A 23,869-nucleotide genomic window follows, 5' to 3' on the forward strand; every position below is an offset into this window, starting at 1 on the left:
GTGTCTATACATTCATAACTTTATCAAACACTGCATATTGCATTGCGCGAGTCTCGGTGCACCGAAGTTACACACACTAGTGACTAAACGCAAAATGTGTGCAATGAGTATGGATCCTACTAAGCGTGTTTGTGTGTGTTTAGTGACAAAAGACGCGCATGTTTTCGTTTCTACAGGAAATGGCAATACATCTGTATGAAGTGTACCTACCTGCTTAGGGGAGAACTTCTGGCAAAATGCAGTTTCGTGTTCAGTTATTGTGATTAAGATTCATCGGTCTCAAATCACCACCCCCCCCCCCAAAAAAAAGTCAACAAATTCTGATTTGGCTACCAGGCTAAAATTTTGTCACCAAACAATTTCAGAAATCATCAAATTTCACCCTTTTTGATTAGGGAAATCACCAAATGGCAACACTGATTCAGTGCATTAAAAATAGGGTGAAGAAAATCACATCTCCTCGGTAAAATTATCAAAAAAAAAATGACAGATGGTAAAACATGGACTCTGGCTCAAAATCTGACTTTGGTAGTCAAACTAGAAGTTGGTACCATTCCTGTATGCCTATAGTGCGCAGAATGAATGAACTGTAACTTAATAGGCCGACATGAAATCAAAATGGAAAAAAAAATTCCTTCTCATCAATAGGCCCTACTTTGTTCAGCTTCCAAAGCAATGGCAACTTCTAGGAGGGAAAGAGTTGGTAGTGAAATTGGCATATTTGCCAAAACAAGATATTTATTTTTACAAAAGCAATATATTCTGTGCCAACAAAAAAAAAAAAAAAAAAAAAAAAAATTAGAGAGTTGTCAGTTGATAACATGTCGCATCATTTCTTCAGCCAAGTTAATTATGTGGTTGTAATCTGTATTACTCTTAATTGGTTCCTTAAAAACAATAATAAAAACATAAACCATGAAAACCAAAACAACGCCCGTAACATACTTGAGAGTTCAGCCCCGAGGTCCCTCTCCCCATTCATACAATTTAAATAACTCGATTTGTTATGTACACTACCCTCTTCCCCCTAAAAGACCAATCCCCCCCCCCCTTAAAAAAAAGAGAGAAAAAAAAGAAACTATTCGCGGCTCCTGATTATGAATTATAGTAAACATAATTATATGACCTTGGTGTAGAATTGCTTTTTGGGTAGGTTTATTTCTATAGGAGTCATAATATTATCATCGTCAGCATTAAAACACACACACACACACACACACACACACCAAAAAAAAAAACACAAACAAAACAAAACAAAAAACAAAACAAAAAACAAAACAAAACAAAAAACAAAACAAAACAAAACTAAGATCTTACGATGGAGACCTGCTCATCATTTTGTAGGTTTTCTACAATATTTTCGAATAGGTGGCTACCGTGTACACCTGTCACTCCAAAGATGGTAAGCACTTATTTTATGAATATTCATTACATCTTGACTGCACATATAAAATCTCATGTTATGTCATCTTTACATAAAATTTATAGCAATGAAAAGATTTAAAAAAATTTATATACATCAAATATATTTTTGTATATATTCAAAGACAATCAATTAATTATTTTAAATAAATTTTTCATAGAAAATATATTTTATTTAAATTGGCCATGTTTAAATGTTCACTCTCCAGGCGTGCATAATTAGCAACTCCTGTCCCTTCCACCAATCACATCGTCTAGTTCCATTATTTTGTGCAATCAGCTGACAGCGTTTTCGCGCGGATTGTTCGTAGCGGGAATGAATGAACATCTCTGGACAATGTACACTGCACTGTCCCAGAAGTCTGTATGTAGGTGGCTGCATGCACATAATACCGGAACAAACGAAGAGGCTGACACGCGTCGCTAGCTCTCATATCTCGCGAGTGGATTTGTATTAAAGTGAGCCTGGACTCGGTCTCCGGTGTGTGACACGTCCGTAGTAGAAGCGTTTCTCTGTCAATTCGCCATTTTTTTTCCAGGCATTTGAACAAGGATTGTCTTGACTGGACGTGTACATCCACATTCAAAGTTTTAAAACACTCAAATTTGGAGAATAGAGGTGAGTTCGATCAACCTGCACTGCACTGCTGCAGCGCGTGGTAGTAAACTGTAGACGGTAACTAACGTTAGACCTCTAACCCAGGCAAGCTCTCACTGCGCTCAGTGAATAGTTCTACTCCTCCTTGCCCTGCTGTGCCTTGGCTGTGGTCCACAGTGTGGAGTCACCCAAGTTTACTTTACTGAATAACTTCTTGTGTTAGTATTACTACTAGGTCTAGATCTAAACCATGTTACAAAAAAAAAAAACAAAAAAAAAAAAAACAAAAACAGAAAGCTAACAGATCTAACGTTTGTCCCCGTAGGAGTATGGTAGGGGTCCAACCCACCGACCGGGTCCATAACGACCGACCGCGCATTATAATGCCTAATGGCATTGCGCGTACAGAAAGAAAATGTACGCATGGGACTACGCGCAACGGTGTTCGATTCTTCACTGGGCTACGCTACCGAGTAAAATGTGGCGAAAACAACTAAGTATTCCCTCTAAATTACCGAAATTTAGCAAAATCGAATAAGGTTTATCGTGTAACTACATATAACTAGGCCTACCTTTGCTGACTCGTTGTTAGATGTAGAGTATCCTTCCGTAATAAATTTGACGATTTTGACCGCAAAATTGTCACCGCCGCTTGTACGATCGTGCACACACGTTACACATACACATGACATAAACATTTTGTCGCCCGCTACGACCGTACGAGTTGATGCAGAAACGAGAAATGAATGTGAAAAAACAAACCGACTCATCTAATTTATTTCAATTACGATGAAAAGTTTCCTAATGAAAATCAAGTCAAATTCATCAAACAGTCCTTCAAAAGTAATATCGAAGGATTCAAAATATATTCAAATATTATTGGGGAAAAAAATTACGACTAGAAAAATAACAGCAAAAAAAAAGAACAGCAGCTTGTCGAAAAAACGCGTTTAAGTACGCTTTATACGTATTGTCAATAGAGGGCGGGGTGGTCGGTCGATATGAGCCCGGCAACTGAGTGCGGAAAAAATGACACCCCACGCGTTCGAAGCCGCCATCTAGAGCGCGTACCTCAGATCGCATTTTCAGTGCGCGCTTGTGAATCCGGAGTATTTTCTCCACACGTGAGTAAAATTTCAGGCAAATTGTGAGATTTTTCATGTTTCTATTGATAGAAAAACGTTAGGTGTCCGATATTATGAACACCCAACCATACTGCTTGAGCGTAAGCTTACCCGCTATTTCACAGTCATAACGTTAGATAGTTTTCCTGATGTAGGCCTAATGCGCAATATGACAAGCCAATAGAAGTTTACTGATTACATACAGCGACTGGGCTGTGTATAGTTACTGATCACTCTGTGTGAAGCCTCCTGGCCTCTGGCCAAGACTGCATATCACTGCTGCATGCTGTGTGTAACGTATTAGGCCAGCAGGTATACTGTGACCAGCCCGAACGTGAAATAACTGTACAAGGAGCGCCCCAGGGTTTATGGGCAGGGCACCGACAATGACACGATCGTGTCGTCCTGGGGTTAGGGTCAGTCATCACATACGTTGTACCATCATTTGATGTCTACATTCAATTCCAACTGCAAATGGTGGAAGGTGGAATTTGAGAGATTCTTGGAACTATATCTTAGCTTTAATTCTTACCTGTGGCTGTGCAGCTGTGCAAACCATCATGGCTTAATCCTGGTATCGGTCCCCTCTTGTTCTGCGATAGACAGAAAGATCCGTCTGTCCGGAGGAGTCTTTTTATTTTTTTTTGGACATTATTGCTCTCCTCTGTAGACATAGGGTAGGAGGAGATTCCGTGAACGCAGTCTCATATCCGCGATGACCAGATATAGACCGATCTTTCGGTCAAGTTCTGTGAGTGCGTCTTCACTATGTGCAAAGTCCGTGGCGGTGGATAGCAGTCATAGGCAATGACAAAATGAATTGCGGTGAATGGAGTGGTGACCGATTTCAGGATAATGCCGCCATCACTACACTAAGTCAGACTCAAGCTTGCAGCAGAAAAGCAAAACAGACTGCAAAATTGTGCCTCAATTCTCTTGTGTGTAGTGAATGATCCTATATGTCTGTCTACATCCCATACAGCAACATGCCCATAGATTAATTACATCAATTGTGTAGAACATTTTGAGTTTCTGATTGTCTTTCTTTCTCCTCACATTCCAGTTTTGATCTCCAAGAGCCCTTTGCAAGGATGCCTGTTGAAACTCGGAGCAGACGGCAGTCAACTCTGTCGTTTCCTTGCAGAAAGACATACAAGACTTCTGCTCCTAAAGGTAATAAAACAAACATTGCACCAACCTCTCCAGAAAGTAAGCCTTGCAGTCGCAGCAAAAGTTTGTCACACCTTCCATGTGGACAAGAGCTTGGCTCAGCACAGGAAACGCAAAGACAAGGGCCAGCCACCGAGGAAACTAATGGACATCTCACCAGGAGAGTTTTGCCAAGTAAAAGAGGTATTTGTCTAAAATTATACAATGGCATGAGTCTGTTGGAAAGAAGTTTTCATTCCTTTGTTAACATAAATTTTCTTACAATTCCAACATGCAAAACGAAATAAGATTTGGAGGCCAAGCATTTGCCTGCGCAGCTCTCAAACTGTGGAATGACCTACCATTAGAAATCATGACTCAAAACACATCTTCTCATTTAAAGGGATTGTACAGTTTTGGTTGAGACCTAATTTTAGGTTTCCAACATTTTTTGGTGAAATAATGAGAAAGCTCTTATGAAATATGAAAGAGCATGTAATTCTATGAGGAATTCAACGTTTATTTGATGAAAATTGGTTTGAAATGTCTGAGATATAAAAAAAAAGAGCGATTCTAATAAAGTGTGGGACCCACACTTCATTACGATCACCTTGTTTTACTTTGTTTTTGGATGTTTCAGTCATTCCAAACCTGATTTTCATCAAATAAACTTTGAATTCCTCTTAGAATTGTATGCTCTGTACTATATCATAAGTGTTTTGTTGGTATCTCGTAAAAAGTTAAAAGCCCAATTCTCATCTCCACCAATACTGTACCATCCCTTTAACTGTATTATCATCAAGTACATCAGAAGCGTTTGCAGCACAGAAGAATATATGTCTATAGGTTTTGCGCTTTTATAAATTGATGATAGATATATATATCTATCAACACTTGAGAAACAGCGAATCTCTAGAAAATTTGTTTGCCGAAATAAACTGTTGGTGAATACAGCATGAACTTGGTTTCAGTTTTGTTTTTGATGATATATATATATATGCATATTATATACAGTAAGTGTCACCGAACTTCTCGAAGCCAGTACTGTTCTGTGCAATACCTAGTAACTGGTACTGTAACTTGAATGTGTGAAGCTCACCAAAGCGAAACAGATTTTCACCTACGTTGTAAGTGGAATAGATATATGACATTATAACTGCTTCTCTGGATCCACATTGGCAAGAGCCAATGATTATACATATGTAATATATATGCCATATATTCAAACATTGTATGTAATTGTAATTTTTCATGAATTGGGATATGTGAGGTAGTTTTGCAAGTGGTTGGATTTTATGTTGATTAGTTGGGGAGTTGTTTATGTCAATTTTGGTTGACTTACAAATCTGTGAAAATAAAAACAGTGTGAAATATCCTGGGCATACAGTATAGAGTGATGTGATGTTTTAAGAATTCAAGTTTGTCATATGTAGTTCCACAGTAGTCTCATGTTAGAAGCAGATGCCCAGTGAAACTTTGTTAAATTGGAAAAGGCTAGCCAACAAATTATTGATCTCTTATAATCTTTAAATCAATATTTTCTGTTTTATATTCAAACTTTTCTTCTGAAAATTCATAGATCATACAGTCTGGTAGATGAATTTTGATAAATGCTTGTGTGGGCTCAAAATCAGTTGAGTCTATCTGAATTCTGTCAAGAACTCGTGAAGTATGAAAACAACATCAAATTATACATTTACAGTACATGTACAGTGTATGATACTTGTATAAAGGGTAGATTGTTATATCTTTTGATTGCAGTTTGAAAGTTCTTCAGCAAGGCAGGTTTCTAAGTCTAAAATGTGTTTTGTGTCAGTTTCAGAGGAAGCCTCTAGTAAAGTGACTTCATCACCATCCAAGTCCCCCAGAAAGAGAGCAAATCCAGGTACAGTATGTGCTGTGTATCAATGTTGGATGAGTTTATAGACATGGTAGCAGTAGGGAATGTGTAAAGGAAATGAATACAGCTGCAACAGTAGTGGCTAATTTAGTTACCAGAGCACATCTTCGTTGACATGGGACACCAGATGAAAGTTGTTTTTGTTTTTTTTTTTCTAAAAGGAGATGGATATAGTTAGTTGACATTTCAAGAAATATTCATGTTCACCAGGAAAAATACCAGATATATGTCTGGAATATGATATATATTAAATGAATGTTTATAAAGTCAATGTGAGAGTGTTACAGAACAAGATAGCTTCTGTCCCGTGTGCTTGAAATGACAAATAACATGGCAGAAAATATTTTCCCATCTAGTGAGTTTTCAGTTTGTAGACTCGTGCAAGTTTGTCTTTCATACAGTATGATGTATTACTTTCATATTATGTGTAGGTGGTTTCAATGATGAAAATGAAGAACCGGTGCCGTGCAGTCCCAGCAAAGCTAAGAGGGTTCTGTGTGAGGGTGACAAACCAGTATCTCCATTGAAGACACCAACGAAAATGTCGCCCTCCCTCATTTCTCCTCTCAGAAAAGTCTGCATCAGCAGGCAAGAAAGTGAGTGAAATCAAACTTGTTTTTCCCTTCTTTTTTTTTCATCCTTTTCACCAATAAACTGATGCAATAAAAATTTGACAGTGTCTGAGTTTTCTCAGTTTTTGTTCAATGTGATGCTATCACCAAAGGTAAAAGTGCACTCTTTTTATTTTAGTTTGCCCTCACAAAGTCATACTTTTACCCCATTACATTACAAGTAGGTAAGATAAGAATCATCAAAATCCATCGTAGTTGGCTATGGAATATGATACCCATATTTTGTAATAACAGTCATATTTTCATGCTTATTTACAATGTATATCATAAGAAGAGATCATTATCAGTAATGTCATTCTATGTAATTTAGTTTTGTCACTTTCAATCCCATTGTCGTGGAGAAGGCACAGTTTCAATAATTTTGACTGCTGCAAATCACTAATCTCTGCAGCAATTAGTCTCATTTTTGTGATGAAATGTTTTAGTACATTATGTTGATGGAAGTGTTTCATGAATTGACCACACATGTAGACATGACCATGCAGATGTGATAACAAACAACAAAGTGCATATGTGCACATACTGCTGAGTTATGAAAGAAAGTTTTTGAATGAAGATGAACATATTTAAACTAAAACCATAACATAGCCTTGGAAATTGATATTTTGTTCTGTTTCATTCTGTCCATCTTTCCTACTCATCTACCACACTCCTAAGTCTACATGTATGTACAACTATCCTGTCTTCGTATCATGATAACATTTTATCTCATCCATCTCAGCACATTACTTGTTACATTCCATTTGGTTTGTCTCTTGGCTTAACATTTCTTTTGGTTCCTGTCTCTCCTTCTTGCTGTTTTTTTGTCTGAAGACGAGTGTTACAGCTCAGCCAAGAAAGCACTCCACACATCCCAGCCACAGCGAATCCTCTGCCGAGAAAAGGAGATCCATGTAATGCAGACCTTCCTACAAGACCATGTCCAGGCTAAGAGACCAGGCAGCCTCTATGTGTCAGGAGCACCAGGCACAGGGAAGACTGCATGTCTCAAGCAGATTCTTCAGAATGACAAGGTAGTGGATGTTGAACCATGATGCAATCAGTATCAAATTTATTACATATGTGGTGGTGGAGGATCACACACCTTTTCGTTCAGTGTTTAGCTTGATAAGCGTGTCTTGCAGAAAGGTTAGTTGTTTAGTAAGATTTGATAGAGGTAGAACTTTTATCAAATTCTCTGAAGCAGACCTTACAATATGAGTGAGTACTGGGTACTGACAGATAAATCTTATGTACAAATGTACCTGTGTAGTATCATTCTTAAATTTTTTGAAAATGATAGTAAGAATGACAAATGTACTGTCAAATAAATTCTGAATCCGTGAAAAAAATATCTAACTGTACTTTGGGAATTGTCAGAAGAATGCAAAAGATGTGTGTGCAACGCAGTGTCATATCTGTGTATGAACTCTGAGAAAAAAAAGTGACCCAGTAAGCTTAAGAAAATGCTAGCAGATGTACAACTGAATGTGTACCGGTATGTACCCACTCAATGGACTTACAAATTTTGTCTATACCTTGACGTATACCATGTAGAATTGCACTAAACTACTTAACTACTATACTGAGATACAGAATTCCAAAGTATGTAAAACTTTGCCTCCAAGATATTCTAACTCCATATAGAGGTGCATTATTTGGCACACCTGTCACAACTATTAAAGAATAGATAAAGGTATCGACTTGTCTTCTTGCCTCCTAGAATCTCATGAGCAGGGCGAAAGTGATGTTTGTGAACTGCATGCTGGTCAGGCAGAGCCAAGGCATCTTCAACAAAGTCCTGAAAGAATTCAAAGATGACTCCACAGCTGACAAGATGTCTGCCAAACAGGCAGCCAAGGCCCTCCAGAAGACATTCATGTCAAGTGGTCCAATGCTGTAAGTACAATGCCTCTCCATACCTATGATTTGAATGCAATGTACATTTCATTTTGTCTTGATTTCACAGTCAGTAATATCTGACACATACTATGTATATGTATTTGAGTTGTATTAATAATTTGTTTTATGTGGCTTCTAAGGAAGTTATGATTGTTTGTAGGCAAGGGACAATGGGGCTGATGGCGTGAAGTCCCTTGGACTAGGACTGGGCATGAGGGTCAAGTACCTTGCCTATAGGAACACCACAGGTGTAGCAAGAGGATACAAACCAGGGAACTCAGATTGACAGTCCATTTTCCTTCTTTTGAGCCACAATAATTTGTCAGCTGAGAATGATAAAGGCGTTAAGTTGCCACTAAGGTCATAGTGTTCGAGGCACCTTAACTTGTTGTCACTGGTTTTATCTCTACAGAATTGGGCTCTTACACATTTGCCATGATGCTTGATGGTTACATTTCCCTTGTGTCACAGTTGACAAGTGGCTGTATGTGTTGAGTGCATACTGTTTATTTGGCTGTGGTTTATGTAAGCAGCTCACTGCAACCGGGCACTTTTGAATCAGCCTCATAATATCACATATAGTGTGCATGTTACATTATTCCTTCTTGAAATACAAGTAAACTTTGTGATTTAAACTTTCAGATTTGTGTAATAGATACTAAATATATTAAATGATATACTACAAAATGTGATCATCACGTATGGCTGTAAGATATTAAATGTCATATGACAATGGTCTGTTCTGTAATTGATTTGCTTGCAGGCTTCTGGTGTTGGATGAAATAGACCACCTAGATTCCAAGGGACAAGAGGTGCTCTACACCATGTTTGAATGGCCAAGTTTACCAAGGTCTCGTCTAGTTCTCGTTGGTAAGTATGCTTTCTCAATGGTTATTTGGTGGCCATGTAGTTTGAAATTGCAAAGTCAACAACTTGAAATCAAAAAGGAGTTTTAATACACTCTGTATATTGAAACCCTCCAGCATATTCACGAGTTCATATTTGTTGGTTCTTTGTCGTACATGTACAATATGTTGTCTGAATAAAATGCATCTCCTGAAGCTTTAGCTCAGTTTTCACATATCTAGGATGGGCTGTGTAACTTCTTTATTTTTTTTTTGCAGTGTGAATGTGTAGGGGTGATGGACAGACACCCCCCCCCCCCCCCCATTTTACAGCCTGTCTAGTCACTACAAATACTCACCCAGTCTGTCAAAACGTCAAAACAACAATAACAAAAACAACAACTACACATAATTGACTTATAGGTGGTTTGGCTGTGCACAATGAGGGGATTAACAGCACCTCTGATATTTATTCAAATTCATGAAATTCTTCCGTCAAGATGTTTTCATTGCAACTGATTGACAAATTGCCCTCCATCGACGTGAATAAGCACTGAATTGATCAGTGTTTAATAGTAGCCATGATAAAAGAAATACCTCTCATATACCTTTCATTCACCTCTCATATTGTTCAAACTGACCTTCCATATGTTTCCTTAGTTGAATGCCTATCCCATGGAACACTGTTGTCTTTATTTAAACTCTTGCCAAAGCAAGATTCTCTATATTTAGATCACCCTTGTTATTGAAGACTTTGCCAAAATTTCAACTTTAGGCGGATTTGGTGTAAGAAGGAAAACGAGGATTTTTATATTTTATGGCACAAAGACCCTGTCCTTGTATCTCCATACAGGATGTCTAGACAGAGTAGAATTCTTAATTTGTGTGAAATCATTGCAATTTGTCCATGCTGCCCATTCTCTGGCAAACCTGGCAATTTCAGCTCTTCATGATTATGTCTCATTTATATCATGTAGTGAAACAACAAATGTGTGACTTCTGCTAATATACTGCAGTTGTAATTGAGCATGTACAGCTGTAACTTTAACCCCAAAGTGACACTTGTATATTAAGCATATCATTTAATTCAGAAGTGTTTTTTTTTTTTTTTTTTTTATGTGACAGAGGTAGAGTACAATGTGCTCTCTATCCATCCAGCAAGTCTGTTGGATTGTGTAAACTGTGATCTATGTGAACTGCAGATGATACTTGGCATGGCAATAGCCGCATGTTGATGCCACATCAAAACAAGCCTGGTGTGCTCACAGTGAAATGTTCCCCTGCCCCCCCCCCCCCCCCCAATCTTGACCCCAAACTATTTGAACTCATGCAAATTTTACTTTTGACACAAAATTCAATGTAATTCTTGATATGTTAAAGTGACCCATAATAAAATATGATATCCAGGACTTCATACCATTTATGGCGCAATCTGCTGATATTTGTTCAAGTCAAAAAAAAAAAAAAACAAACCTCCAGGTAGAGATGCATTTTTTGACAGGGAAGATAATTGATCATGAGTTTTATGTGATGAAAGAAAAGTTGTTAGTCCTGTTTTACCATTCCTATGTTGATTCTCCCAGGTGTAGCCAATGCTTTGGATCTGACTGACAGAATCTTGCCTAGACTTCAAGCTAGACCCAGATGTAAGCCACAGCTTCTGCACTTTGCTCCATACACCAGAAATCAGATCAGTGCCATCCTCAATGACAGGCTGAAAGAGGTGAGATATGACAGGCTTCAGCATGGTGTTCTGTCTTCATGGCTCTATTTCAGTGTAGAATACCTTTGTTATGTGTGATTCATATCATTGTTTTCCCTAAGGGTTGTGGGCTGGTGTCCATCAGGCAGTCCCATTCCTATCTAAATCTGCACTTTGATGAAAAAGTAGCATAGCATGATTATAGCATAATTTTTCAGCTGTAGGCTTTTGATTGAACAGTTGTACACTAATTATCAAAAAAAAAAAATACAAAACTTGAATATCTTCTGTGCCACTTGAAATACTAAAAGTTTTTTGAATGAATTAAGATTTTTCTTCCATTTGATGCATGCTAAGTAACATTCTACCATTCTAAGAATCATAAGAAATGTAATTATCAGGGAAGCTTTTTCACATCTAATTCTCTTCTTCTTCCCATTAGTCATCATCGGATGGTGAAGTTGTTGTAGAACCCACAGCTGTACAGCTCTGTGCCAGGAAGGTCGCAGCAGTGGCAGGAGATGTCCGCAAAGCATTAGATGTCTGCAGGTGAGTGATGTTTGGAGTACCTGATTAACCCATTGAGGACGAGTCCCGAGTATACTCGGGCAAGTGTTTATGGGAAATGCTTGTTGTAGCAAAATCAGTCCGTCCTCAGCGGGTTAAACTGTGTACCTGATTAACCAGAGATGCCTACGTGAAGATCTGGTAAATATTAACTTGCAATGGAATTTCTTGTCCTGTTTGCACGTCAGCAGTACCCAATTATGCAGAGACTACTGGAGTAGTGTACAGCATTCTGAAGTGATTTTTTTTTTTTTTTTTTTTTTTGGGGGGGGGGGGAGGGGGGATTGTGAACTATTACTGTGCTTGTTTCCCAATAAGCACAAAAGCTGGAGCACTTTCTTCACTAATTAGCACAGAAACTAATTGCAGTGAGTGGGGATTACCTAATCCCCCATAATCCTTACTGTCATTGTGGCATTCCTGTTGGACTAAGGCACATTGTTGCACCTGATTTGAATGTCTGACTTACAATATGGTCAAGTTTGGAGAAATTATCTGAATGCTGATATAAAAGCATAACAAGTGACAGCAAAGTGTCTGGACACATGAAGAGTTCTACTTTACTGATTAAACCACACAATTTGTGTCACAATTAAGTAGACAATGCATGAGTCCCTATTGAGTGTGGGCTTGATTCTCTTAATCCAGATGGCCTCTTTCACTTTTCTTAGCCAAGAATTCCTTTCAAAGGCTTGTATTGTGGCATCATTCAATCCAATATTGTGTCTTGTGTTGAGGGCGTGTTCGGCTAAAGCTGAATGGGATGGGTTGTTTAACCTAAGGGCTCTTTTGTGTTTGGGAAACTGGCAGAACACTCCATGACCGACTTTAGGAACAACATTTTGCCCAAACTTGCATTTGACCACAATGCTTCAGAAAGCATGTCATCTTTAACTGAATCCTCTTATGTTGAAAGGTGTTATCCTCTTGCATTAAAGAATGCCCACTACATTTCATATGCAGCAATGTCTTCTATTCCATCACACAATGTGCATGAAAGGAATGCAAATCCTCCTGGAATGCCTTTATTTTGTTTATGTGCTTTGTGTCTGTGTCAATATCTGAAAATAGCTGTTCAAGTTATGAATATTCATGTCCATGCATCACAGTATGACATTTACTTGGCACGCAATAAAGAACACGGTTCCTGATTGTAAATACAAGTAATCCTGCACAGAGTCGTGCTTTGGTTGTGAATTGTGTTACTTTTCACCACATATGATAGGTCACGGCTATCAAAACATGGTGGCAGCGGTGAAAGTGAATCTTTGCGGTTCAGATGGATGCTAAGGTGATATTTCAACTTGAGATCAGGAATTGTCTTCTTTATTGTGCGCCAATCAAATGTCATACTGTGACGCAAAGATATTAATATTCATAACTACGAACAGCGTATTTTTAGGTATTGACACAGTGTCCCATAACTTTTACATCAGAATCATCAAGTTGCAATCACCAAAGAAGTTGACCCTTGTAGAGTTGTGTCATGTAGTGTTTCTTCTTTCTAAGTGATTGTCATTGATGTTGCTTCACAGGAGAGCTGTGGAAATAGTGGAGGCAGATGTTAGAAGACAAACAGTTCTCAAACCAGTCGGTAAGCAAAGCACTCTTTTATCTTACTATTGTGTATATCCTATAAACATGGTAGATGTATAGCACTCAAAAGTCTAGACTTTTGTAAAGTAAAGACTATGTTCTATCATTTTGAAAATGCATCTAAACCCACTATTATGGATCACCGATGTTTTGCCTTCCAATTGCAGTTTCACTGTTTTTCTTTAAAAAAAAACCCAACAAGTTAAACTGGAAAACAAGGAACTTTTCAAGTCTTTATATAAGTGTGACTTGTAGACCACCAAATTAATACTGTGTCTCACCAGCATTTGCTTTAGCCCTCCCAGAATCATAATTAAGTTTTGGTATTAGATAATGTACATTCCCCCTTGCACAAATTATAAAGAATTATATCCTTTATACTTGCTGCCAATATGGCATGACGCCTCTCTTGTTCTAAAGCAGGATCCCCAAGGAAGCTGCCTACCTCTTCCCCCCGGAAGTCCCCCAAGAAGTCTCCCAAGAAGTCCCTGACCAAACTCCCAAAGAAAGTGGGTCTTCTCCAGGTCTCCTCTGTAATCAATGATGTATATGGGTCAGGCATGACATCAGCAAGCAATGGTCAACCTCAGAGCTTCCCCATGCAGCAGAAGCTGGTCATTTGTACCATGTTACTAATGGTCAAGGAAGGCAAAGGTCGAGAGGTCACACTAGGGAAGGTAAGTGGAATGTTTGTTTGTACATGTATTAAGTACTGATATAATTTAAGGGAGTAGTTCTCATTTGCAAATGCTTCCAATGAAGCACCCTTAATAGATTTTCTCTGTAGATAGTAAGCATAATAATAATACATGCAATATAAGTTAGATATATACATATATAGTCTTTCTTTTTTTTTTCTTAAAGATGTGAGCTTGAGCATTTTATATTTTTCCTGAGTGCTTGGAATTTTAACAAAATTTGACTCTGGGATATTTCTATTCCCCACAGTGGTCATGAACCTCTCTCTCCCCTCTATTTTTCGGAAAAGTGTAATAACATCAAATCTTACATTAGGACAAATGCACTCATCAACATGTATATAGCTGATTAAATATGATAATTACCTCCGCCAAGGGAGGAGGTTATGTCTTCGTTACCGTTGGTTTGTTTGTTCATTCGTTCGTTCATTCGTTTGTTTGTTTGTCCGTGTGCATAATAACTCAAAAAGTAGTCAACGGATTGGGATGAAACTTGCCGGAAAGGTTGAGAATGACACAAGTAACAAACGATTAACTTTTGTAGTGATCCGAGAATTTTGGGGGAATTTATGAAGGATTTTTGATATTTTGGCAGGTAGGGTCAATGAACTTGGAGTTCAGGCTGCGTATATTTGAGGTTTGCATGCGCGCACTAAAGTGCGTGCTCTAGTTTCTGCAAGGGCGAGGCGTGCCTTGCAGCTGAGGGTTTATGACGTAACAAAGGCTTCTATATTGGGAAATCGGGCGACTTTCAGCACACTATACACACTTCAGCATGCTACTCCGTTTAAGTACTTATGGGTGGAAATCAGATATCTCTATGGAAGAACAAGATCAGTGATGGAAATGAGCTGCATGCTTGGCGGAGGTCTGCGCTCTCAGAGTGCTTCTCTAGTTGATAATAGTTTCAATTTGTGCCAAGAAGTAGAATTGTCATTCACATGGTACATCTTTTGTGAATATCTGCATTCAAGTTCCCTTTTAACTGCAAATGAAGCAGAGATGAATTTTACATGAACAAGATCTTAAGTGCTAATCCATGATTTTCAGGGAGAGTTATTCAATATTCAATGATTTCCACAAATGACTTTTTGATTTCATGTATTTGTAACAGATTTTTGGAGCAGGTCGTCCGTCCATCAAGAATTTATTGTTTTCATTATGGTGGGGGTTTTAAGCTTTCTTCAAGGATTTAGTATATCATGGTGATGTTACAGGTTCCCATCATGTTCTCTCCAGAACCCTTTTCACCTTCTGTTGTTAAATTAGAGTACAGTAATGAAAGGAGAAGTGTACATGGCAGATATGTCTGGATGAGAGATATTTTTACTCGTTGTTAAATTTGCAAATAGTACCTGACTCGCAAAATTTGTAAAAATAAGAACCCCGCAAAATGTATGGCATATATAGTGACACAGGATACTTTCTTCCTTATAAGTGCATACACAGCCTAAAGAAGTGCACTATGACATCTGAACACTAGCATTAATATTACATGTACTAGTACATCATTATCAAATGCCTGAATCAAAATGTTTGTAATAGAGCAAGAACCAAAAGAGACCAGTGATATGTAACAGAAAAAAAACAAAAAAACTCTTTAATAATATAAAAGGTTTTCTAATAATGACTGGAATGTGCAGTTTGTTATTTTGAACCTAGAATTACATTATCTCAGATGTAAAGACTGATACACCTGTTTCCAGATGGAAGTGTTTACATTTACATGGAGATTACAAAAATGATTAATAATATTTTTCATTAGGTTGCATAAGTACAAATGATAGAAAATGAGAAGAAACTTTGATTGTGTCATCAGAATTAACAGTAAGGCTTTTTAGTCCAGGCTAGAAGGCACCCAACCTTGTTTTTTGATATATACAATGTTTTTTGATGGTTTCTTGTCAATTCGAGGGTGCTGATTCCAAATCCGATTGATGCCACTCGCGTAACCTTGAGCATTTTCGGCAAAATGCAAAAATCCAAAATGGCCGCCAGATATGCTAATTCGGCCGTGATAAACATAATAATGCGCATTATATGACAAATTATTCCACCAAACTTTGTACATTTCTGTTCCTAGAGTTACTCCATCTGCATTTGCAAGAGAATTTTCATTTCATATAGGTCCATTTAGTATTTAAAGCTCATTTTTATTCAAAATGGCCGCCATTCCTATGCTTATGTACTATATGAATGGCAAAACATAATGCATGGGAATATAGCACAAATTTACTGTGTTTCCAGTCCCGTACCTACGCTGTCATAAAGTGTTGCATGTGTAATACAAATATGTTGGGTGTCACTTACAATATAACGGGCCTACATGTATATTTCAGCATTTGATATTCATAAACCTTACTATATGTTTAACACAATTTCTTATCTATTTCATTTTGTCTCAACAACGAATATAAGTTCACTAAACGTCTCGCAAGAAAGCAATATAATGTCATATTCTACACGCAGATTGAATATAAAAATGTAATACTAACACAATATCTTAAGAAGCCTAGATGCATGGTATTTATCAAATAATGTTAAAAATGGAAGGGAATCTAGAAAACAAAGCTTTTAATATACATTCCCCTATAACCATATTAACAAAGTACAGAAAATCCTATACAGTAAGTGCAGAGATATGGTTGCCGACAAAAACATACCGGACATTCCGACACACCTAAAAACCCTTTACATTATAGATTTTTTTTTTCCAGCAAGGAGTTGGGGGGGGGGGGGGGGGGGGGGGGGGGGGGAGGCGAGTTTGAAATGGATCATAACCTCCATCACTTTGATATGATATAATTTAGAAGTACCGCCTTGATATTATAGAGTAAACTTGATTTTCTTCTTGACTTAAAACGACAAAAACTGGTGAAGGCATAAACGAAACTGTCTAAACGCAATACCGTACAAACTATTCATTAAACATCAACCAAGGAGCAATGTGAGATACCTCTTTCAGTTCTCTCACAGTTCCCAGGTGTTGATAATAATTAGATACACTTTGACATCATGATCTCATTCAGTCTTGTCTTCAAACTAAAACTGTAATTTTTATTGTCTTTAAAGAACCCTTTAATTGGATGTTTGGCAGCAGGTGACATCAGCCCCAAATTTGCAGAATTTTCAGGCTAAAGATGCATATGAGTCCTGCAATTGCTTTAATAGAAACCACATCTGGTGATGTTCAGCACTTCCTCAGGGGTCAGAGGGCGATTATTTGCCATAGAAACAGAATGAAGACATAAAGACTTGCTTGATCACCACCCGTTGAAGCCCTATGGCTTTGTTGCCAGGCCAGAGACAAGTGTTGTAGGTAACTTAGGTGGTGTCAAAGATGACATCAGACCAGCATCTTCACCAACCGGTTTTGGGGTCAAAGCTTTCAAGTTACGGAAGGGAAATCTAGGCTTGTGGGATTTCAGACGCATTGATGGCAGGTTGTTCAAGGGGGCATTTCATGAAGCGTTTTGTTAGATCTTCTCTTTTTGACTAACTGTTATAAAATCCTTGCATCTGATTGGCTGAGAGCAAATTTGTCAGACAATTTTTTCAGACGAAACGCTTCATGAAATGCCCCCATGCTATCATGTTTGGAAGGTCAGGGTATGCGTTGACAGCACTGGTGACACTTGCCATCCTTTCCTTCCAGCGTGAGAGAGAGTGATCGAGTGCCAGTGAAGGAGGGTAGACTTCCTTAGCCTATGCTTGGAAGGCTTGCCACAGAGGGCTACCTTGAACATAGCATTGGCAAGATGGTTACTAAGATGGAAGGCATGGGTCGGATGATAATCTAATAAAGGTTGGGGCAAAGTCTCCAGAAAGTGAAGAACTTCTCTATTGTCTTGAGATGGGTCAGTACTCGGCTCATGTCATCCAAGGACTTTCTACGAGACGTAAAGGCAAGATCATCTGCAAACTTCCTACGTGAAGGGAATGTTATGTCACCATGTATATGGTAAAAAGAGCTCTAGTGGAGTTAGTTTACAGCCACCATTAAGGAGGCCATCATTCAGAGTCCTAACACTGCTGGTCTGGTTACCTAGAGCAATCCTGAATCTGCAAGTGCTCAGAGACTCCAACCCCAAGTACCTTCTGATCTGGAGATTCTCCCGCCTGAAACCCCTAGCAAACGGGAGACTCCAACTTGATGTGCGCGAAGCGCATATATTATCACGAGCGCGAAGTTCCCTGCGGCCGGGGTCCAGGGCCCGCTTGAGCTCTGGAAGCTCTAATAGGGTTCTTAGTGTTCTCTTGTGCTATCTAAGGCTTATTTTTCAATATACGAACACACAAAGTAAGAAATCATTTCAAGTGGGAGACACAGAGCCAGGGCAGGAGAAAGTAAATCTCAAGCGGGAGAACGGGAGATTTCGCAAAACGGGCTTTCGGCGGAAGATCTCCTGTCGAAAGCTGGAGAGTTGTAGTCTCTGAGTGCTGAAGATTAAGGACAAGCAGTGTGAAGTTGTTATAACACTGCTTTCAGAATGAGGCAGCACTGTACAGATCTCAGAGTCTGTCTTGACATCATATACGCAAACACATTCACTCAGAAAAAAAAAATGGTGGTAGAATACATCTTCCTTATATAGTTCAGCTAGGTTAACATGAAAAACTTTTGGGCCTTGTTTTCATTTCAGAGATTTGACAACAGGAAGTGAGGTGGTCCCTTTTTTCCACTTTCCCCTGCCTCATGTTCTTTCTCTGGTGAGGGGACTGAAAAGTTTGTATGATATCGCTTTTAGATAATGTAGAACAGGAAAGGTAATTGGAAATTTCATTTGTGTCATCATCTAGGATTCAGCCTTTTATCAAATTGTTAATGTCAAATAATTCCTGGTAAACGATGTTGATGTTGGCGTCAATTCAAGCTTTGGTGGGTTTTTTCCAAATTTCTTGGGAAAAATTCAGATTGACGGTAGCAAATTTGGATGTTTGCATCAAAGAATAAAACAGCTTTTGTTAGTGACAATCCTCTGATTTATAATCAGCACACAAATTGAGAAACAGTGTACCTGGGTGACAGAAAAAAAGAAAAGAAAATTTGTTTTTTTCCATGAACACTTTGCCGTTCATATTGTGCAGGGGTATGTGGGTGGCATCCATTTTGAAGTTTTGTATGAAGAAGAATATAATAAGCCTAAAAACAATACATTTTCCGTTTGTTTGCTTGTTTGTTTGCTTGTTTTGCTAGTGGCACTCATGAGATTTGCACGGCACATGCAAAATTTGATAAAAGCGTAGGTATGTGACTGAAAATTCGTCTTCTATTTCTATGCATATTTTTTGCCATTCATATAGTACATGAGTGTAGGAGTGGCGGCCATTTTGAATTGAAAATAAGCTTAAAATACTAAATGTACCTCTTCAAATGAAAGATTTTTTGCATGTGCAAGTAGAATTACTCAAGGAACAAAAATTTAAAAAACTTTGATGGAATAATTGGTCATAAAATTGACATAACTGGGATTATCATGGCCAAATTAGCATATCTGGCGGCCATTTTGGATTTTTGCATTTTGCCGAAAATGCTCAAGGTTACGCGAGTGGCATCAATCGGATTTGGAATCAGCACCCTCGAATTGACAAGAAACCATCAAAAAACATTGTATATATCAAAAAACAAGGTTAGGTGCATTTTCTATGGAGCCTAGCCTGGACTATTTGCTATTTCATGCAATGGAAACACAAAGTCTTGTATCCTCACGCAAGTGTTTGTCTGTGCTTCCATTTTGCAGGTTCATGACACCTACCGACAGATTTGTAACAGTCGTCAAGTGGTCCCTGTTGATCAGTCTGAGTTCCTGTCACTGTGCCAACTGATTGAGACCAGGGGAGTTCTGACAGTGAAGAAGTCAAAGGATGCAAGACAAAGCAAGGTAGGCACAAACTTCCTATGGTTTTCAAGTTCATCTGTTTTTGCGTATCTTTTGGGCTTTCTCATCTCACTTGAGGCAAAGGCTGAAGTGAGGTATTGCAATCATTCATTGTCCGGTGTCTGGCATGCATAAACTTTTACATTTTCATTTTCTCCTGGAAAACCCCGTAACAGATTTTCACCAAACTGGGCAGGTAGCATTCTTAGGGGATAGGATCTTGATTGTTCAAATGGGCACCATACCCCCACCCCCTCAAATTAAGGAATCTTTTAAAATCTTCTCCTCTAGAACCAGAAGTGATGGAGCTCAATAGGTTGCTGCTATGAGTAAGTATATTGGTGACTGCAATTTCAGGTTTGTCCATGGCAGATCCAGGCAGACTCCCTTAGGGCCTTTTGGGAGTGGGGATCTGAATTGGGGCTGAAATTGTTCATTTCCATCTTCTTGTTATACTTATAGACCCTTTTGTTTGATAGAACCCTGTTAATGACCCTTTCATTACCAGTGTCTCTGTATGCTTTATAATTTTGCAAAAAGTTTCTTTTCTCACCTTTTTGTTTTGCAGAACAGTTTCTATATGATATTCCCTTCATTCCCAGCTCCTTTGTAGGCCTTTTTGATTTGGCAGTACCCTTTTGATAACCCTGTGATTCTCAGCACCTCTGTACATCTTTTCCTTTCGCAGAACAGTTTCTGTAACTCTTTCATTTCCAGCTCTTTTTTGAGACCCTTTCATTATGCAATACCCTATAGATATCCTTTCTATTTCTCTTCTATCATTTTTTGCAATTACCAGAGATAGCTCTCCCTATTCACAATATCATGTTTTGAATCCCCATTTAAGAATGACAGTCTGTTACAGTGCATTACATCATGTGGGTTTTAGTAATAATGATGTTATTCTGGACACATTGAGTCTTTTGATTTATTTCTTCTCGCTTCTTGCTTGTATTCTGAGCAGATCGCTGTCTTTACACATCATTTCAAAGGATGATGATATGACTGATTTGTTTATATTACCTCCTTTCTATCTTCAGATGTCCCTGAAATTGAATGAGAAGGAGGTTGAGTTTGCTCTGCAAGACAAGATCCTCATGTCAGCCATCTTACAGACTGGACTGCCATGCCAGAAGGGGAACAAGTTAAGATGATGCAAAATCATCTCACAAACAATTTAGAAGGGAGTCACTCCTACAATTATGATTAGCCTATTTACAATGGAATGTTACTAGTGAGTTAATTAAACTGTTGAAACAACAAATGAACGAAATGAGAGTTTGGTTTGAATGCCTTGAAGTTTTTGTCTTTCAAAAGTATCAAGACAGTCATCTTCTCTTGTTCTGAAGGAACTGCCCTTTTTGGCTCACATGAGTCAAAGGCACAAGTGAGTTACAGTCATTGCCAATGTTTTCATGTCCAGTGTATGTTCTTTCATGAAAATTTCCTATCTGAAAGAAAACTGGTTATTTGAAGAATTCATGTTCTGTGTGTTCTTGATAAACTTTTCCATGTGAAAGATATAAAAAAAGAAAAAAAAAGTGGTTGTACTTTCAGACTGGGAGGAACTAGAGCTCCATTTCTGTGACATTGGAATGTTCTTCATCAATGAAGAATAAGGTTATTTATGGATTACTGCAGGATATCTTCCTTTGATTCATAGGTAAGGGTGCAGCCCCAAGAATAAGATTTCAAATTGTCGATGGGAAATGCAGGCTACACTTGTTTGAATATGCATTTCTTTCAGTTTTATCTTGATGTAGCCACATATCCTGCAGGAATGTCTATAGTACTTCAGTTTTTATAACTTTACAGAGGATGTTGTCATGTCCAAGTGAGCACTATACTCAATAGATCTGTTGTTAAAAATACTTATTTGTAGGAGTAATGTCCTCCATAAGACTTCACAGGAAATGTTTATCAAGATGTTACTGTAAGTTACCATTCCAAATTTTAATTGACGTAAAGATTAGAATTGCATATTTAGTATTTATTCCCTTAAATTTCATTCTGAAGTTGCTCTTAAGCAACCTTTGATATGAAGATTTGGTTATATTATTACAGATTGTCTGTGGATGATTGTTCATCTGTTTTCTAAAAAATTTAAAGAAGTTTCAATATAGAAAGAAAATTGTGATTCTTTTTAAATTTATGAAATGATTGTAATTTTTTATCTCATATCTCAGTGCACTGTTTGTTCTGTGCCAGTAAGATCAGTCTGTTTGCAAAGGCCTGGTGCCTCTTTACATGGGCAAACAAGCATGATCTCAAGTCTACAGATGTCGAGAGCATTGTGTCTTTTAGAATAGAGTTGATAACAAACTGATCGATGGGTCACTGCAGCTTGATTTGCTCCAGGTGTTTGTGGCATGTGTTCTGCTGTAAGTGACATTTTTATAATGCAGTATTGTTTTCGCAGATATCTCATTTAACCCTCTGGAAGTCGTAATATTGTTCATGTAATTATTTCATAAACTCTACACTTGCCAGTTCCGTGACATTTGCTCCTGCAACAATTGCTGCCATGAAATATCTGCATGCTAAGCCAAACATACATTCTACCCACAAACATAACCCTAATCCTCACTTCAAACTAAACCTAAAGGCCTATCACAACCCTAATTCTAAGTCCTTTGAGAAAATAAGACCGGATCGATTGTCACAGGAGCAAATGTCATGTCACCACTCTCACAACGTATGCTTTGACTTTAATTTTCAGTCACTTTACAGTTGCTTCAGATATTTTAGCAGGAAGATGTCCATTAGAAGATGAAGGGGAATTGTTCAGTTAAATCATGATAAAAGAACATATTAATACATCATTCAGTGTACCATTATTTTCTCGGATAAGATACATACATTTGCTCACCGTTTAACATGAACTGATATCTCTGCCACCCAAGATGCTATATGTAAGCCATATTATGCAGTGTTTGTTATGGGACTGTTATGATGAAGGTTGCTATCCATAGGGGGTCACAGGTTTAAAGTTATCTTTCTTTGCCCATCAGATTTAAGTGTTGTAGGTTCTTCTGGTAGAATACATCCATGTTTTGGCATTTGTGCGTTGGGTTACTACATCACATATGTCTACCATCCTTCCAAGAATTTGTACTTGTCCATTTAAATCAAACTATGGTAAATGAGGAATTGAAGTATGTCTAGCAAAGCATAGTGTTTATTTAAAATTTATGCAATTTCTGGCTGAAATCTTTTATTTATACTGTTGATAGCGATCTTTCAGACTTTTCCTTTTAAATACAATGAGAAATGGCTATTTGAGAATAATAACATGTAAGTGTTGATGGCATAATTTTAAAGGTTTTATATCTGTTTTAATGAGTTTGTTTGAATGCAAGTCCTCCATTACATGTGTTAATCTCATCGCTATCTTCAATATGTGTAATTGGAGGTTATCACATAGAAGCACATCTACATGCATAAAGATACATTGTATATAAAATCTTTAGTTTAATTTTGTGTTACAAGAACTTGACATTCATAATACACAGTTAAATTTTCTGTAATAAGTAAATAGCTTTGCTCCCTTCAATGCCTTTACTGTTGCTTTAATTGAATTCGTAGCAATTTTAATATTTGAAATGCTCTTACCTGTGTTAAGAAATTAGCTGTGACCTTGTCAGTAAAATGCCAGATGAATTAAAAGACTACATTGAGAACTCAGTTTTACCCCTCACCTCGTGAATCAGTCCCTCAAAATAACTTGGCAGCTTAAGATAGATACCTTAGAAATATACCCCATCATAATCAACTGTATGCACCCTTGCTTGTGTATCTTGTTTGACTTTCAATTGACAAGAGGTTTCATATTTTCAGTAATAGAATTGATACAGAGGCATATAAAGCTCACCGAAA

The 23,869-nt window shown here is 37.9% G+C and overlaps 1 protein-coding gene across 2 annotated transcripts; it reads left to right on the forward strand.

Moving 5' to 3' along the window:
* Positions 1 to 1,854: 1,854 nt before the first annotated feature.
* LOC140245038 (cell division control protein 6 homolog) lies at positions 1,855 to 23,869 on the forward strand. 2 transcript variants are annotated; one of them, XM_072324630.1, is made up of 13 exons: positions 1,855 to 2,041; positions 4,208 to 4,497; positions 6,110 to 6,178; positions 6,625 to 6,789; positions 7,639 to 7,838; positions 8,528 to 8,703; positions 9,470 to 9,576; positions 11,135 to 11,274; positions 11,696 to 11,802; positions 13,356 to 13,414; positions 13,840 to 14,093; positions 19,856 to 19,996; positions 21,034 to 23,869. In XM_072324630.1, exons 2-13 carry the CDS (start codon positions 4,236 to 4,238, stop codon positions 21,145 to 21,147), a joined length of 1,794 nt encoding a protein of 597 aa, XP_072180731.1. In that variant the 5' UTR covers positions 1,855 to 2,041; positions 4,208 to 4,235; the 3' UTR covers positions 21,148 to 23,869. The 2 variants fall into 2 exon arrangements, with proteins under 2 accessions (XP_072180731.1, XP_072180732.1); XM_072324631.1 differs by having other exon boundaries at positions 6,116 to 6,178.

The sequence above is a fragment of the Diadema setosum genome, chromosome 22, assembly GCF_964275005.1.
Source record: "Diadema setosum chromosome 22, eeDiaSeto1, whole genome shotgun sequence".
Classification (NCBI taxonomy): domain Eukaryota; kingdom Metazoa; phylum Echinodermata; class Echinoidea; order Diadematoida; family Diadematidae; genus Diadema; species Diadema setosum.

What these genes read in the sequence shown, in the direction of transcription:
- LOC140245038 (XM_072324630.1), top strand. Translation starts at nt 4,236, where the DNA reads ATGCCTGTTGAAACTCGGAGCAGACGGCAGTCAACTCTGTCGTTTCCT. An exon ending in CAGAAAGAGAGCAAATCCAG is followed by an intron (nt 6,179 to 6,624) that starts GTACAGTATGTG and finishes TATTATGTGTAG; the next exon opens with GTGGTTTCAATGATGAAAAT. An exon ending in CTGCATCAGCAGGCAAGAAA is followed by an intron (nt 6,790 to 7,638) that starts GTGAGTGAAATC and finishes TTTTGTCTGAAG; the next exon opens with ACGAGTGTTACAGCTCAGCC.